General features: G+C 37.2%; 1 protein-coding gene across 4 annotated transcripts in view; it reads right to left on the bottom strand.

Annotated features, from left to right (window-relative positions):
• The window catches only part of B3GLCT (beta 3-glucosyltransferase), a 68364-nt gene that overhangs the window by 32962 nt on the left and 18673 nt on the right, over positions 1 to 16729 (bottom strand). For all 4 annotated transcript variants that reach the window (XR_008469112.1, XR_008469107.1, XR_008469108.1 and 1 more), the window contains exons 4-5: positions 15579 to 15688; positions 851 to 927 (exon numbers count right to left, since the gene is read on the bottom strand). Coding sequence is in view for 1 of the 4 variants with exons in the window: in XM_054219363.1 (XP_054075338.1) it covers positions 851 to 927; positions 15579 to 15688 (187 nt within the window). In the remaining 3 variants the exon portion in view is untranslated. The remainder of the gene's footprint in view (positions 1 to 850; positions 928 to 15578; positions 15689 to 16729) is intronic.

Genomic DNA, 16729 nt, shown 5'->3' with positions numbered 1-16729 from the left:
CAAAAATGTCAAGCCAAAAAAACATCCTTTTGAGTAACTCTAACAAATTATATTAACTAAACTAAGCCTCAAGAGGCTGCAGAGCCTCCGGCATCAGTTTCAAATGCACGTTTTAAGCAAAGGATAGCCTTCAGTACTATGGAGCTTTATGACTTTTTGAAACAGGAATCATTGCTTCCTAAGAGTTTGCAATATACTACTGTGTAAATGCTGCATGTCTTCCTCGGAGCCATCTGCATAAGCTAAGAAGAAAAGACATTTGAGATTATCTGTCTTCTCTGACCATACTAAGATGAAAACTGGCCATACAAGCTTCTAAAAAGATGTCAAAACATTTATTTTTTCATTGTAGAGGCGTATCACCTCTTAAAAACTCTATAAGCAATAAATGACAGAAACCCCAAAAAGCTATTATTATTATTTGTTTTAAAAAATGATTTATCCACTTAATTCAGCCAAGTAATCTGATAGGTCAAAAGTTCTGAAATACCTCACACCTTGCACTCTGAGAAGTGGGGACCAAATAGGAAAATACACATTTTAAAATGGCATTCCTTTTCACTAGTTTACTTCCTTAATAATTTAGAAACCCACAACAATTTGAAGAAGGTAGTTGCTCAGTTACATTAAATTATTGTTGTTCTTTTATTTAAAATAGCTTTCTCTGATTTAATGAAATGTAACAGAAAATTGCTTTGGAAAACTAAAAAAGACAAGTAAGAAAGTGAAAAGATAAGGTTGCAAGTCTCATTCCAAAACTTCTGCTCCTGAAAAGAGAGGTCTGAGTAATTAATATTTATATGCATTGTTGCAACAAATTCTGAAAACAACTGGCATTCATTACACTTACTCTCTCATTAATGGCAATATTGTCCATGCACCTTCATGTCCATCCATCTGATGAATAAGCAGAACTGTAGGTAATTCCTTTAAGAAAAATAAAAATATTCCCATTAAACTTGAATTATATGCACATTTTTTCCCCAAATGCCAACTAATCTTAAAAAAATCACTCTGGAATGACTACTTAGCTCTTCATTGTTTTTTACTGGCAAGTAGCCCTGCAGAACAGATAACTTAGGACGGTACAAAACAATGTGACCTGCAATTTAAGGAAAGTGCTTTGTCCAACTCACGATTTCTTAATTCCCTATTAGATATAAAGCTAATACACTTCAAGGGAAATGTTTTGTATAGGTCCCATGTAATTAATTAAGCAACATATCATACTCATTTCTTTACCATATCATAAAATCCCATACTGTAAAGACAGACTTAAAAATAATATAGGGCATTATACAAAGGCTTCCATTGACAATCACGTTACACAGCACTTACGCGAGATTTACAACACATCTTTGAGTTCAGCTTTGACCTGTCACAGTAACATAACAAAAACCCCATCAATTTATGCAAAAATAAAAATGAAGAGTTAGCACTTTTTTCTTACTGAAAAATCAAAGCAGCTTCCTACAAAGCAAAATCTTCCTATAACTTTCTTTGGTCTTTTATCACTTGAAATCTCTTTGGTGTGGCAGATGCAGAAGTTTAGCAGACAAGCAAGCATTCTGGGGAAGTTCCCAAGAAAACACCCTTTAAACATGGTCCTCTGACAAACCAAACTGCCTAATTTATACACTACCTCATACATATAAAAAGTGGGAGAGATATATATATCCCATAATATATAGGCAGTATCTTACTCCATTGATTAACTACCTACTCATTTACAAGTACACTTCTCTACTGCAGCATCATTACGGTGTCAACCAGCTCACAAATGTCTACATCATTTGGGTTAGGTAATTGCACTAGTACCGAAGCAAAAATTTTCCTGACACAAAAGGTTAACCTCCCAAACAACTTATCTAAACTTCCCCACCATCTAAGTATATCCCATTACAACAATTAACCTAATAAAGCACTGGTGGTGTTAGTGCAGTTCAACACAAATGACTTATTACTAGCAGGTAAAGGATCCCCCAGCTACTGGAGAACCTCTGGGGTGCAAGGGTCAGTTACTGGTAGGGTATAGGTCTGCACCAGCTACCTACTGGGCCACCAATGAAAGACGCGCTCGCATGCATAAGTCTGTGCGTGAGGTAAGGGGGAAGCCAGGGAGTCTAGGGGTCAACACTGGTTACCCTGAGTGTCTAAAGCTACTGGAAGGATCCACTGAGTGTGCGCGTGTGTGTGTGCAGGAGCAGGGCTGAGCACTAGCAACTGGAACGGAGCTGCGAGCCACAGAGCCAGCCTCGCATGCTGGCAACTGCGGAGGCTGCAAACATGAGGGCCAGTGACTGCATAGACTGAATGTCAAAGACCAGCGACTGGAAGCATCCATATTGTAGGTATGGATATTTATGTACATATATTCCACAAACAGGCTTTCATCCTGATCAGCCAGAGAGGTGAAATGTGCTCAGGCCACTGGTGCAGTTTGTGTTTGTGACAGTGCTGTGGCTTCTGTCTGTGATCTACATGGATGACCACGTATATCATAGAATAGAATCATACAATCACAAGATGGTTTGGGTTGGAAGGGACCTTAAAGATCGTCCAGTTCCAACCCCCCTGCCATGGGCAGGGACACCTCCCACTAGACCAGGCTGCTCAAAGCCCCATCCAGCCTGGCCTTGAACGCTTCCAGGGAGGGGCATCCACAGCTTCTCTGGGCAACCTGTTCCAGTGTCTCACCACCCTCACAGTAAGGTTTTCCTTCCTAGTATCTAATCTAAATATCCTCTCTTTCTGTTTAAAATCATTGGCCCTTGTCCTATTGTTACACTCCCTGACAAAGAGTCCCTCCCCAGCTTTCCTGTAGACCCCCCTTTAGGTATTGAAAGGCCTCTCTAAGGTCTCTCCGGAGCCTTCTCTTCTCCAGGCTGAACAACCCCAACTCTCTCAGCCTGTCTTCATAGCAGAGGTGCTCCAGCCCTCGGATCATCTTCGTGGCCTATGTCCATGTACTGCGCGCACACACATACATGCGCCTATTGGGAACACATGCTCAGCCTCGCTACTGGCTGGACCTGGGGAGAGGGAGCTGCAGCAGCCTGGCCTCCCTCAGGCTAGCACATCTGGCAGCTCCTAAGATAAACCATCTTGACCTCTCGAGGGCCTAATTCCTTTCCATTTACACCACACATATGCCAAACATTTTTGTTTGATGAACGCATGTCAAGAATATAAGCCAATTCCATTAACATAAAAATGGAATTTTTACATTTAAAAACAAAAATAACTTATTGTCTAAGAAAAGCTGTAAGATAAAGCTCATACCGCTTGCTGACTCCGTCAAGTTTACTTCAAATCCTTTTTAAGGGCAGGTAAGCATAGCACGTAGAAATACACAAAACCTCCAAATTTCATCCACTAAAGCAAACGTTTCTACCATTCTAAAGAATAACTGTGTCTCTCAGGAGTGCATTAACCCTATCAAAACATAACAATCTGCTCGTTTTAAAAATGTTTACACTATTGTGAAGGACACAAATTAGAAAGAAAGAATGCCAAGGCTCTGATTTGGATATTCACTTGCATCTAAAACATCTGTAGTTCTGATATATGGTTCTAGTTCTAGCCAGTCTATTAAATGTGTTTCTGGTTAGTTTCAATTTATTGCAAAACCAGAGAAGTCGAGAGGTTTTTATCGGAAGGGCCAAATCTTAGTAACAGTATGATCAACACCTGGTATTTCAATGAAATGTAACCACTTCATGGTAAAACCATAAAAATGTTTGCTTAGGGGATTGCAGATAGGAAGATAAAAGGGCAAACCTCTGTCTTTATGTTGTTTTTATAAGCACACAAACCCTGCAGTTATGCTAGTATTTGTATGGGGCCATGTGTTTCATGTACAAGAGGAGACAGACAGAGATAAAAGTAATTAATAATAATATATTCAGTGTCTATATCACATTAAAGCCTGAAGTTGTATTCATTTTAGATACAAATAACATTTTCCCATGCAAAAGGTATGAAGTAAATTACATAATATAAGTAGCTGTACCATATACTCAGGTATCTCCGCTTTAACAAAAAAACCCAACAAGTCTTTCCTTTATACAGATCTTTTTTGAGCTAATCTGATACTTTGCAAGGTATCTTTCCTTTTTGACGTTCTCATAAGCCTGCTCTCTTTCTCTACCCAATGTCCTCTTAAACATGAAAATACGTATCTTGTATATACCTTTCCCTCCACTCATCTCTAACAATGCATCAATTTTGATTTAATAAAGGAGATGCTTAAAAAACACTATGCAGGTAAAATAGCTTCTTCCAAAAAATACAGGAGGATCTCTTGCTTTTCCTTTCTCATTTTACGTATTTTCACTCTGAACCCAGTGGAACTGGGCTACCCTATTAATTTTATTTATTCTACTTTCTGTAGAAAGACAGAAAAAAGGCAAAAAGTACCTGATGACAGCTTTGGGGAGCGAAACAGCATGTGCACGATTTAGTTTAAAATCATTGCTCCTTGTCCCATCACAACAGACCCTACTAAAATGTCTGTCCCCATCTTTCTTACAAGCCTCCTTTAATTATTGAAAGGCCACAGTAAGGTTTTAAAAAAACCCATGTTGCTAACAAAGCATAATACCCAAAAAACAGGCATTTTGTCTTTTGCTTCTCAGGAAACCTAAAGTAATAAAGTATAATCTACTATTTTCCATTAGAGAGAGTCTCTACTTCTGTTTTACTCAGATTATCAGGTTAACATTTTAAAATCTACTCAGGTTATCATTTTAAAAAAGAACCAAGTTTTCATAATATATTATGAAGGCCATAGCAGTACCCTGACTTCATAAATCAAGAGCAAGATGCTGTGTGTCAGTCTGTCGTCAAATGATCTTACATTAAAGAAAAGACGGAAGCATTTACCCAATCATATGGAGGTAATAACTGCAACTTAAGAAAGTGATTTGAAGTGTTCCTGACTATAACTTCAGATAAGAAAAAAAAAAAAGGGAAGAGTTAACATAGAGGAAGTAATTTTATTCCTTTTTCCTACTGTACATTATATTGAAATCCTCAGAACACAACTTAGCTGCCAGAAAATACAGATGAATGCATAACCGAAGCACCGACACCTGAGTGCTTGCACGCCAGATCCACCAACTCCTTGCCTGGGAAAACAGCTACAATAAGTATTTGTATCTGAAAGGACTTTTTAGGCAGTCAGTTGGAATCTTAATCATTATGCAATTAACTATTTCATCATCAAAAAGAAAGCTTTCCACTACAATCCTTTTCTGTCTCAAAACCCTATAATTATTGATGTAACTTTTTCATGTGGGAAAGATGCCACCGATTTTGTTATTTTACTGGGTTGCTCTTCAACAACAGTCAGAGTAAATTTCACCATGCATATTACAGTGTTGCCAATTGCTAACACTCTGCTTAGAGCTCTCACAATTAGAAAAATCAGTAAAAGGTCCAGTAAGGTTTTTGTGATCCAGAAATAATTCACTTGTGGTCAGTAGTAATCGGCATTAATTTGGTTTATATTGTGTTCAAGTGACACCACAAGATTTTCCTCAACTACCAGTACAAACAATTGTCCTGCAGCAAACTGAAGAACAGTTATACACAGAATTTATAAGAGTGCCTATGTTTTTCATGATCAGGGGCAGAAAATGTGTCAAAATCAATACAGCTGCCTTCTATCTTGTAGATGAAAACCTGAATAGATCTTAATTCAGATGACCAGGACATAAGACTCGAGAAGCTACTAAATTAAAAAAAGAAAAAAAAATTCAAAATATACATCTATCAACAAATGAATTATGCCCCCCAATTAGTCAAAGAACTTAAAATACTTCTAATTTCATCTATTTTAATCTAGACTGGGCTACATGTTTCAAAGACCAAAATGCAGCCTGGAGTGTTCGATTAGCGCTTGCTCATAGAGTTGTCAAGTACTGACTTTTCAAACTGAACAATATAAAAAAACTAATTTCATTCTTGTAATTACTGAGATGTGAACAACATTCAGAGGTATTGATCCATTTCAAAATTATTATCATAAATCTTAATACTTAGGGAAAAAAAAAAAGACACACTTACTAAATAAAGTTTAAACCTAACTGCAAGATTGAGACGTAGACCAAAAGCAGCTCCTACGGCTTCCTAACACTGCCTCATATATTCAGTCTAAGTTAGTCCATTTTTGTGCATTTTTTCCCCCTCACCGCATTGTCTTGCATCACAGAGTGCACAAATTGTATTCCTTTGGGGTGAAGCTAAACTAGAAGATGTGCTGCAACTGCTAATGGACCTCCAGTTCACAGAACCAAGCCAGAACTAGTCCAAAGAAAAACCCTTTGAAAAGTCACCTAACACCAGCGCCAGCTCCTCAGAAACAACTGCACGGCGCTACGTATTTGCTCCTGCTGCACCAACTAATGTAGAACAGTCCAAACATTAGTCCAGCTGTTCCAAGTGAGTATGGCACATCTGCTACAGTTTCAGTTAACTGGCATTTAATAAAATAATAATAAAATAATTACATGGATTTTAAGTCAGTCTAAATTTAATTTGAGACGCAATCTCAATTCTAAAAACTGAGACAAGTATTTGAACGTGCTAATTAAAAAGTGTACCTTTGGAGGAAGAAACTTAATCAATGAAAGAGTTCTCACCAATTTATTCTGCATTTTCTTTTTCCTCCCACAGAATCCCCAGTCTTCCCCCTAGATATCCCCTGTCTTCCTTTTAAGAGCTAATGATCACCAGCATCCCCAAGTAAGTCTCATTTTGTAACAAGACAAAAAACACGTGGAAAAATCTGGAAAAGATTTTATATTTATTATAAAAAATGCTACCAGAGATGCATATAATGATAATAAGAAATTGCACTAAAGTGCCATTCATTTTCTTATCACTTATGTGGATAAAAACCAGGCAGGAATACAGTTTGCAAGAATTATAAATAAAAGCAATTACACGGAAGACAGACATGAGATATACCAGTACACAGCTATTATTCATGAAAGTAAGTATTAATGGTGAACCACAATAATTATGTTGCCAACTGATCTGAGCTGGATTCTTTCTTTAGAATGGCCGTTAAAGATAGATTTTGCTTTTAAGTAAAAACCTCACTTTACACATTATCAGCCACAATACTAAAATCCATTCTCAATCAGAACTAGCATACAAAAACACTTCAAACAATGAAGTTAATGCAGTTTTTAATGCAACACATACTGGGTAATACGATACTCAAATGCAGAATTTATGCAGTTCTGCTGGTACTTTTATTATTAGCAAATTGTCCCTTCAAAATCTATAAAGTCTATTCTAATGTTGAATGGTTTGCAAATTCCATGTGTTGTACACACAAATGGAGGATGATTTACTGCTGTCTTCTGCTTTTCTCTCCCTTTAGTTTATGGAAAAAGCATATGCTCACCAACTTTCAACTTCTTACTGCAATATCTACAGAAATTCCTAACCTCACTGAAAGTTTTAAGTATTTCCATTTCTTAGAAGATTTTTATATTCACAGACAAATAAGTCTGGAGCATCTTTCATTAACAGCGAGTTTGAAGCAGTCATTTGCCTACAGAAAAGTTGGAGAGGGACTCTTTATCAGGCAGGGTAGCAACAGGACAAGGGGTAATGGTTTAAAACTGAAAGAGGGGATATTTAGATTAGATATTAGGAATAAATTCTTTACTGTGAGGGTGGTGAGACACTGGAACAGGTTGCCCAGAGAAGCTGTGGATGCCCCATCCCTGGAAGTGTTCAAGGCCAGGCTGGATGGGGCTTTGAGCAGCCTGGTCTAGTGGGAGGTGTCCCTGCCCATGGCAGGGGGTTGGAACTAAATGATCTTTAAGGTCTTTTCCAGCTCGAACCATTCTATGATTCTATCTCCCTAGCTAACAATGTGATACATGGGGCAGCAGATCCCTTCACCCCAGTAGTCTCTTACCGAGTAAACCTACAATACATTTTCTAACTTAGGAAGAAGAAAGGAAGAAGAGAATGAACAGGAACAGGAGAACAGAAAGAAGCTTCCACAAGGCACGAAATTTGGTAAATGTATTTCAAATACTAGTATAGATGCTCAGGAGAACTTACAAGAATCGAAGAAAACTGTCAACAAATACTGATTTTGAGGGTTAATTTTCATTTAGTAATTCTAGTCTCATATACTTGAGAGCAGCTAATATGGCACTCTATTCAAAGATGACTGAGCAACTTCACCATAGCCGACAGCAGTCACAGTGGAAGAAGAAACTTTAGATCAATCTCTTATTCATTCTTTACTAATAAAGCTATACCTTAGCAAAATGGTTTCATTCACATCCTATGATGTATGCAGAGATTGCTGCAGAAAAGGTGGAGAAGCACCTTTGCCTAAAGCACTTTAAACTTGCCAATTTCACATATATTTTTGTCCTGACATGAGAAGTCATCTCTGTACAGTGACAGGCACAGTTTTGATGCATACAAAAGCCAATAGTTATCAAATATTTGACTGGGAAAAGCAGCTATAAACAGTGTATGACGTGTAAGGCAGGGCTGAGAGAAGCCCATTTGTCACTACTAAAACTGTTAAAAGATCTTATTAGTGCAGTATTATCCAGCTTCTACAAATTCTTTCAAATCTACTGAATATCTATTATGGGAAGATGATCATATTCATCTTCTAGCATTACCATGTAGGTACGTTTTACAGTTTCAATCATGAACTAGTTAACGGGCTAGACCTCAGTTTTGCTGATAATAGAGCCTAGTAATTGTCCAAAGGATTCTGGTACCTTTGCAGAATGAGAAGCAAGGGCATATTGGAAAGTCAGAGATCAAACAATTCAAAAAGCCAAGAGAACAGCCAGAGGAAAGCAGAGATAAAACAGAATTCAGTCAGGTTTGTGAAGTCCTGCAAGATGACCTTGAAGAGAAAAGATTCAAGACAACTCTGAAACACATATTCCAAACTAAATAGGAATTTTGTACACTTTTCCTGAAACACTTTCAAAAGGCTTGATTTTCAGAACTTGGAAGCACCTCACCCTTCAACAGATCAGAGTTTAGAAGCATTTCAGAATTTGAGCACCCAAATATTGAGGCCCCAAGTTGAGCAGCTGCATTTTAAAATGCAAATCCTGAAAGAAATTAAGCATTATGAAGACAACTATGTACTCAGGAAAGAAAATGACCAAAAAACATGCTGACATCAGACAACATATATAAGCAGAATAAGTAATACAGCAGAAAACAAATGCACATGTTAATATAGATAAGGAAGGGGAAAGATGAACTTCATACACTGAACAGTTAATGCACACACTTGTAAGACAAGATTTTTATACTGCAAGCTCTACCCACACAATAGAAGTGAAGTTTTATGGACAGATTTTGAAGATAGGTATAAATATGAAAGTTTTGGTTGTTGTTACAAAAAGAAGTCAGGCAAAACGGAGGGAAGGGAGGAGAGAAAAAAGGTTGGATAAAAATGAAGGTCCAACTAAACTTTATACAGGAACATGAAAATGAGGGCAGGTCCAAAATACCAAATTAATCCAACTAATTTGTTTTCCTTTAAACAAAACAAAAAAATCAATTTATGCAAGGTGCAAGTACGCAAGTTTAGGAGAGAAGTCAACTAGTGTGGCAATATTTAGGTGTTCGTTCTCTAAATGGAAAACATTGACTAAAGGTGGGCAGGGGGAAGAAAAGGACAAAAAACTCCTAAACTTGTTTCTATAATTTTCTATTAATAAACCAGAGATGATGCAGGGCTTTTAGTACTTACCGATACTATCATCTGACTCAAGCAATACAGACAGAAAAAAGCATCACAAGAGCAACACATACTGGGTAATACGATACTCAAAACTTCTGGACAAGGATTTGTGTGGTTTCAGGAGGCCACCGATAAGGGCTGGAACTTCTTCCTCCCTCTCTTTCACTGCAGTACCGTGTTCCCTAATTACTCTCATTTTTTGAGTCTGTGAGGACCCCCCTGCAGGGACTTGACTTCTTTGAGAAAGTAAGAGTGCCAGATGTCCCAGGTACCCCACCAGTGTCTCTGCCCTCACCACAGAGAAGCGCAGGACTTGTCATCTCAGCAAGCTACCTTCAAGCAGTCTACTGCCAGTCATATGCCAGATTCATCATTTTGCTGTGGAAAGAGAGTCCCACTGATCAAAGACTAGAAAGACCTGGGCCAAGTAGAGTGGCATACAAGATTAATATCACAGATGACACGACAGTATCTTCCCCAACAGCTCTGGTATAGACTGGCATCTAAGCTTTGCTCTACACAGAGGGGAAAAAGGTGGAAAGCTAATGGAGAAGGTATGTCAGAGAGCCTTGTTTTTCATAAATAAAGGGAACAAAAACTGTCCACTGCCTGGCAGGATAAACTCTTACATGTTAAGGAATAAGTATTTTAAGAACTAAGGCGACAAGCACACTTCATGAGGCTGCAGGATTTATTTGACATGAATAAATCCTTGCAGAAGAAAAGCAAGCTGTTGCTAGGAAGGAAACAGACTGCACACTAATGTTTAAAAAAAAAAAAACAAAAAAGAAGCTACTAAATCTAATAACACTGGGAAATACAGTAATTTAAAGTTACGTATAAAACATTCCTGTTCTAATTAAAAATATGGGGTTGATCTTGTTATTATGGAAAACCTAGCCGTAAGACGAACTGTTGTAGACATGGAGATGGAGGGGCAGGACAGAATGTAGCCCAACACTTCACTTAAATATAATCAGTTAAACCTTGTTAAAACTGCAAGATCCAAAAATGAATCATCTGATTAGTCTCAGCTGGAAGCAGCTTCCATGGTGTGGGAAGCCATTATAGGACAGAGAGGAGGAAACAGGGTTTTCAGACTAGAATCTAGAATTCAAGCAAGAAATCTGGAATTTGAAGCAACAGATATATTATGGATTGCCTTTATTTATCATATTAATTTTGAAGGAGCTCCAGCAAATTAAGTCTAAATATACAGATCAGTTTAAACAACTCTGTTGCAGTGAATGAGAAATCCTTCTGCTAGATTTTATAACCACAGCATTATTAACGTGCCCGTGAGCTTTACAGTAAGGGTAAAACGCAGAACAGTTCAAACCTACTCCAAGACTCAGAACTGTAGGGAAATTTTAGCTATACAGCTTGTTGTAGATCTGGAAGAGGAACGTATGCCTGTTCATTTGTGGAATATTTCTAACAAGGAATAAAATTAGGCAACTACTACTACAGACCAAGAAAAATCCAGAGAGATTTTCAGTGTTGTTTCCATCACAGCCTGACAGTATTTCAAAGTTTCTTTCAGGTGAGATATAGATGTCAGAATTCATTGTGCGAATAGTATCAAACAACAACAGAGGAATATTTAAGGAGGCTTTTGGACAAGAGAACTTCAGCTGGCTTCACTCCAGATTCCAGATTCCGTCTGGAATCAGATGTGGAAGCAGAGCTAGGAAGAGCTTCCAAAAACATCAATTCACCCACAAAAGGAATGCATGTCCCACTGGCATATTGAGAAGGAAAAAAAAAAAAAAAAAAAAAAAGACAGAGTCTACAAATTCCCTGAAAGTAGTCTCTCACAGATGGCCAAAACATGAGCAGGAACAATTTGGAGACAGATCATTTCAGACAGGAATATGGTGATGGCTTACATTAAAATTCAAGCAAACTAATTACACTTTTACCCCCTCTCTGACACTTTCAACAAAGAAATCTTCCATATTATTGAAATAGTGCAATGCTGCCGTCAATACAGCCCACGCAATTAAAAATAACAGATCTTTAAGGCACATATGCCATACTCAACAACAACTGACACTTTGGCAACAGATATTGTGGCCATGACTCTAATGACATAATAAAGCTGAGACGGGCACCAAGAGTCTTTTCAACCTTATAGATGCAGCAGCTACAATACTGAGTTACACTCAGTGTGTGTTGGAACCAGAAAAATAGACCCTTCTGTAAGCAGGATCCTGTAACACAACAAAGAGACTGACCTTCTGAGGCACACACCAGTGGTATAGGACAGCTGGGCTTCTGATCATTTTTGTTCCTGCTGTGCTTCAGGAAACAGGATTTTGCAAAATTGTTTTAAATAAACAAGAATACAACGATAGGGCGCTCCTAACATTTGTCCCCTATTTTCACGTTAGCCAAACTGGAAATCGAGAGATTGGCAAAGAAACAATATTTAGAAAATTTCATGAAGATGTTAACTAAAGCAAGTATTTACTCAAGCAACATAATATAGAGGTTTTCTATGTACGGTTACATACTTTTGACTGCACTTGTTTCTTTTAAACTGATGTTAATAATCACTACAGTAATAGTCCTCAAACTCACAAAGGAGCAATATTCCCCTTCATATATAGGGATAGTTTAAATCTGTGAAATTTCATTTTTATAAGATGGTACAAAATATAGGATTTTGCTGAAAACAAAGTAAGCCCAAGAGGAAAAATACTGCAAATTATAGTTGCGACACTTCTATAAAACAGAGGTCATACTTCACATAATCTATTATTCATATAGAAGTATGTGATACTCATTTTCATTTTCCAATACTCCATGGTATCAGTCTTAAGATCTTACTCTTCACCGAAAGGGTTACCAAGCACTGGAACAGGCTGCCCAGGGAAGTGGTTGAGCCACCATCCCCGGACGTATTTAAAAGATGTGTAGATGTGATTAGTGACATGCTTTAGTGGTGGATTTGGCAGTGGTTGGACTTGATGATCTTAAGGGCCTTTTCCAACCTAAATGATTCTATGATTGGTTTGTGGTGGTTTGGTTTTTTTTTTTAAACTCCATAATGAATACTACTAATTTGCTATATTTCTTCTGGCTAACATACATAGGACACCATTTAATCTCTAGGTTTTTCAGGAAAATAACTTTTTTTGAACATAATGAATTGGCTCAGGGTGTTCAATATCAGAACCCTCACAAGGAGAAAAAAAAAAGAGGGGGAGGGGCATTTACTCTACTAGACCAGCTTTCATACACAGACCTTTGTCTTCAAAACAATGTCACCACTCCAGGCAATTAAATAGCATTAACTGCATCTAAACCAGTATTTCAGACAAAATCTACCATTTTTGAAAAAACATATTTTACCTGGTTTCTAGTCTTAAATGTAATAGCCAAAAGAGTAATTCTGGTTTTCAATTTTTTAAGAAGCTAGAAAGGGAACAGTCCCAAATATTATCATTTCACAGTCTGACAGCTTCCTTATTCTTATCTGGTGTTTTCTTAGGAAAGCGTAGTTTACAGAACTTCTTAAACACAGAAACTGCAGAAAATTAAGAACACTGCTAAAACCTCTTAAGTTATTTTCTTTATTGATATGTTCTAGACACTGTTTAATATAAAGTAAGAGTTGTTTAATATAAAGTAAGAGTTTTGATTAATATTCAATAAATTGCTATTAAATGTGCTTTTAAGCATGAACTCAATGACGACATCTACTGGTGACTGGAATCACAGATTAGTTTCACATGAAAACAATGTTTTAAGTACACAGTGAAAGAAAATAAATAGATTACTTGTAAAGATTAATGTAAATTAAATATGAATGTGAGTGATTTAATCCATTTTAAAGCAATGCAGATATTCTAACTTTCTCATTTTAAACCAGCAGAAAATAATAACTAATGAATCCTTATGGACTACACATCTATCATTTGGTTCTCTGGCAACAGGCAAGTGAACCTGATGATTCAGTCCTTTGTTTCCATACTGCAGCTGTCCTATAAAACACAAGGATTTAACTTCCTTTGCTTGAAAGTAATAATTGCATTATGTATTCTGTTTAATGAAAAATGTAAATTCAAATGTTGATGTGCAGAATTTAATCACAGAATGGTAGGGGTTGGAAGGGACCTCTAGAGATCATCTAGTCCAACCCCCCTGCCAGAGCAGGTTCACCTAGAGATCTTCTGTCTCTTCTCAATAATTAGTATTATTGTGTCATGCCTCACAGCGGCCTACAGTGTAATTGTGGGTTGACAAAACAATCAAGACGTGTCAAGTACATGCTTGCTATGCTCATTTTTTTCCTGTACATTGATGGCCTTCCGCTTTTTCCAGATTTCAGATATGACATTTTTGGTGTGATGTATTTCCATCACCGCTTCCCTAATATGCCATGAATGCTGTTTAACAGGGACCTCTTCATATTGGAAAAGCATCACCATTTCAGTGTTCCCATAAAAGGAAACTCCTTAATTAGACAATAAAGTTTTTTAAAATCCAGTTCACTTTGCTCAAGGCAGAAGTCCTCACAGATACAACTCTGATTACTAAAAAGATTTCACCTCTCCTATAAAACATGCCTGTATTCCTGCCTCACTGAAACTATTTATACTTCCATTTATTGATCTTTTCATCATTCATATTCTGCAACATCAATTACAGAACTCAATTAAAATCCTTGGTTTTAACAACTGAAGCCGTAATCCTCTCTGCACATATTGTATCTGCACACTTGCCCCAATCCCAAATAAGACTCTGAAAGAGCAGAACTCTGCAGAACAAGGGCTGTTCACATGACTGATTTCATTAAAGGATTAAAAATTGCACTTAGAATGGATTTAACTACAACAGGTTTGATAAGCTTGGATAAATGAAGCCTAAAACATCCAGGAACCTGATTTAGGCACTCCAAGGCGGAGACATATAAGACAATTTACAACAAAGAACCGGGAATTGAAAAATAGGTCAAATAACCTCAGAGCAAGGTATTTCATATCGGGGGATGTATGCCTCTTACTTTGTTCTTATTTTCCTTAAAGAGAAAGAAAATAAAGGATTGTTTATGTTTACTTAATGTAAACTTTCAATGTAAGCCTCTTAAAAACCTCTTCTCTCTAGGCTAAAGCTTTACAAGTAAAATTTCATATTAGAGTGTTAAGTCAAAATCAGACTCGTACAACATGCAGCTCCCAGGCCAGCAGGGCCCACCAGCAGGTGAGCGGCAGAGTGCTCGGGCTACAATGGGGTGGCAGAGGAACAAGGAGCAGTTAGGGAAGGTACTGCACCAGGGAGGGAACGAATATCGATGTGGGCAAGACAAGTGTGGAAGACTATTGCTGTAGCAAGTAGGAAATCCTGTGTTAGGATTTTAATGTCCATATACACTGCTGCTCTACTGCCACAATGCTACCGTTGTGCAATGAAATTCTCACAAAATCTACATCACAGCATTGGCTCTAAGAAAATAAAGTACTCGCCTAAAAATTATTGCTTAAATGATTACGTTTTTCACTTCATAAAGAAAGCATCTGATTTTTTCTTAAAGGTACACTACAGGTCTTTATTGTTATCATTTTTACATCAAATGCCATCCAAACAAAAACAGTTATTATACAAAATGTAGATAGTTCAAATTAAAATTATTTGGTGATGCATCACGGCATGCAGTCAGTAAACACCCACTGAAACAGTTCTTTTGTAAGCACACAGAAGGCAATTAATAAAAAGAATAAAAAGGATCCAAAAAAGCACGATAGAAAATGATATTTTTAGTAAATGCAGTAAAAAACATACATAACAAGGTGCAATCTATATTATCTAAACATACCTTTCCAAGATCTGCAGCCTGTTTTAAAATCTCTCTTTTTAGATCTTCTGCTCTCTTGGCATGAAAGGAATTACTTTGGCTCTGGATGATAAATACAATTTCTTTTAATTCTGTGAACCAGAAAATAAGAAGATTTAAAGACAAAATAAGTTATTTTTAGTTTTTCTCCAAAGCTACTGAGAACCCAGGTGAGGGGGGAATTTATGACATAGCAAGCTGTTTCTTTAGCTATACAAACATTTCATGAAATAATAAAAAGGCATTATTTAACTGACAAAAACATCCAAATGAGTTCCTTTAAGGATTAACACATAAAAAGTATGACGTGACTAGGAGATCTGCAGCAATGAAGAAACTTATGCCCCCAGTTAACAGTAACCACATTCACAAAGCTCCTTTTTCTGGAATACACCAGCGCTCCTTATTACCAAAGTTAAAAGGTATTAGTCTTAGATCAGCATCTCCCCTCACTGGGCAGTGGGTGAACACGAAATGGAAAAGATGCTTCCTCAATAAAGAGTTTAAAACCCTACCCAGAAAGAAACATCAGATGGAGAGAGACAGGAGAGAACAATAAGGTACTACTTTTGTCTGACAGGACAGCACCAACAGCTCAACTGTGTGCTCACAGTGTTTAAAGGCACCACATTCAAGAACTTTCAACAGGAGAGGAGAGTGTGAGAAATTTAAAAGAAAACACTGAAGCAGCTTTGCAAACATTTATTGACAGAAATCAGTGATGAAGGCTGATACCATGGAGAATCTGAAGAAGACAGCCAAGTTTTCTTGATGACAGTAGATAATCTCTCAGCACTTTGAAAGCTAAGCAAAACTGGCAGATATGATCCTGTTCAGAAGCAGAACACAACAGAGGATAAGAAAGTGAAAGGAAGAGGACATAAAATTCTTAACAAGTTTAACCTATGCTGTCTAATCCACCCAAAACCATAAGTAAGTAGCAATGTATAAAACGAGGAGACATAATATTGCAATTTCTGTTTGGTTTGCCAGAAAAAGCTGAACTTTATAGATACAATGCAGGAAGTGTGCAGATGAGGAAATTCATTAAGAGGTACAATTAAGTGACTGACCAATTACTGCCTAAGGAACAAAAAAGTAATGATGTTCAGTGTTCAAGGAGATAAGTAGAC

This window comes from Rissa tridactyla, chromosome 1 (assembly GCF_028500815.1).
Source record: "Rissa tridactyla isolate bRisTri1 chromosome 1, bRisTri1.patW.cur.20221130, whole genome shotgun sequence".
Taxonomy (NCBI): domain Eukaryota; kingdom Metazoa; phylum Chordata; class Aves; order Charadriiformes; family Laridae; genus Rissa; species Rissa tridactyla.
The sequence above is the reverse complement of the archived record's forward strand: the minus strand, read 5'-3'. Positions and strand labels throughout refer to the sequence as shown.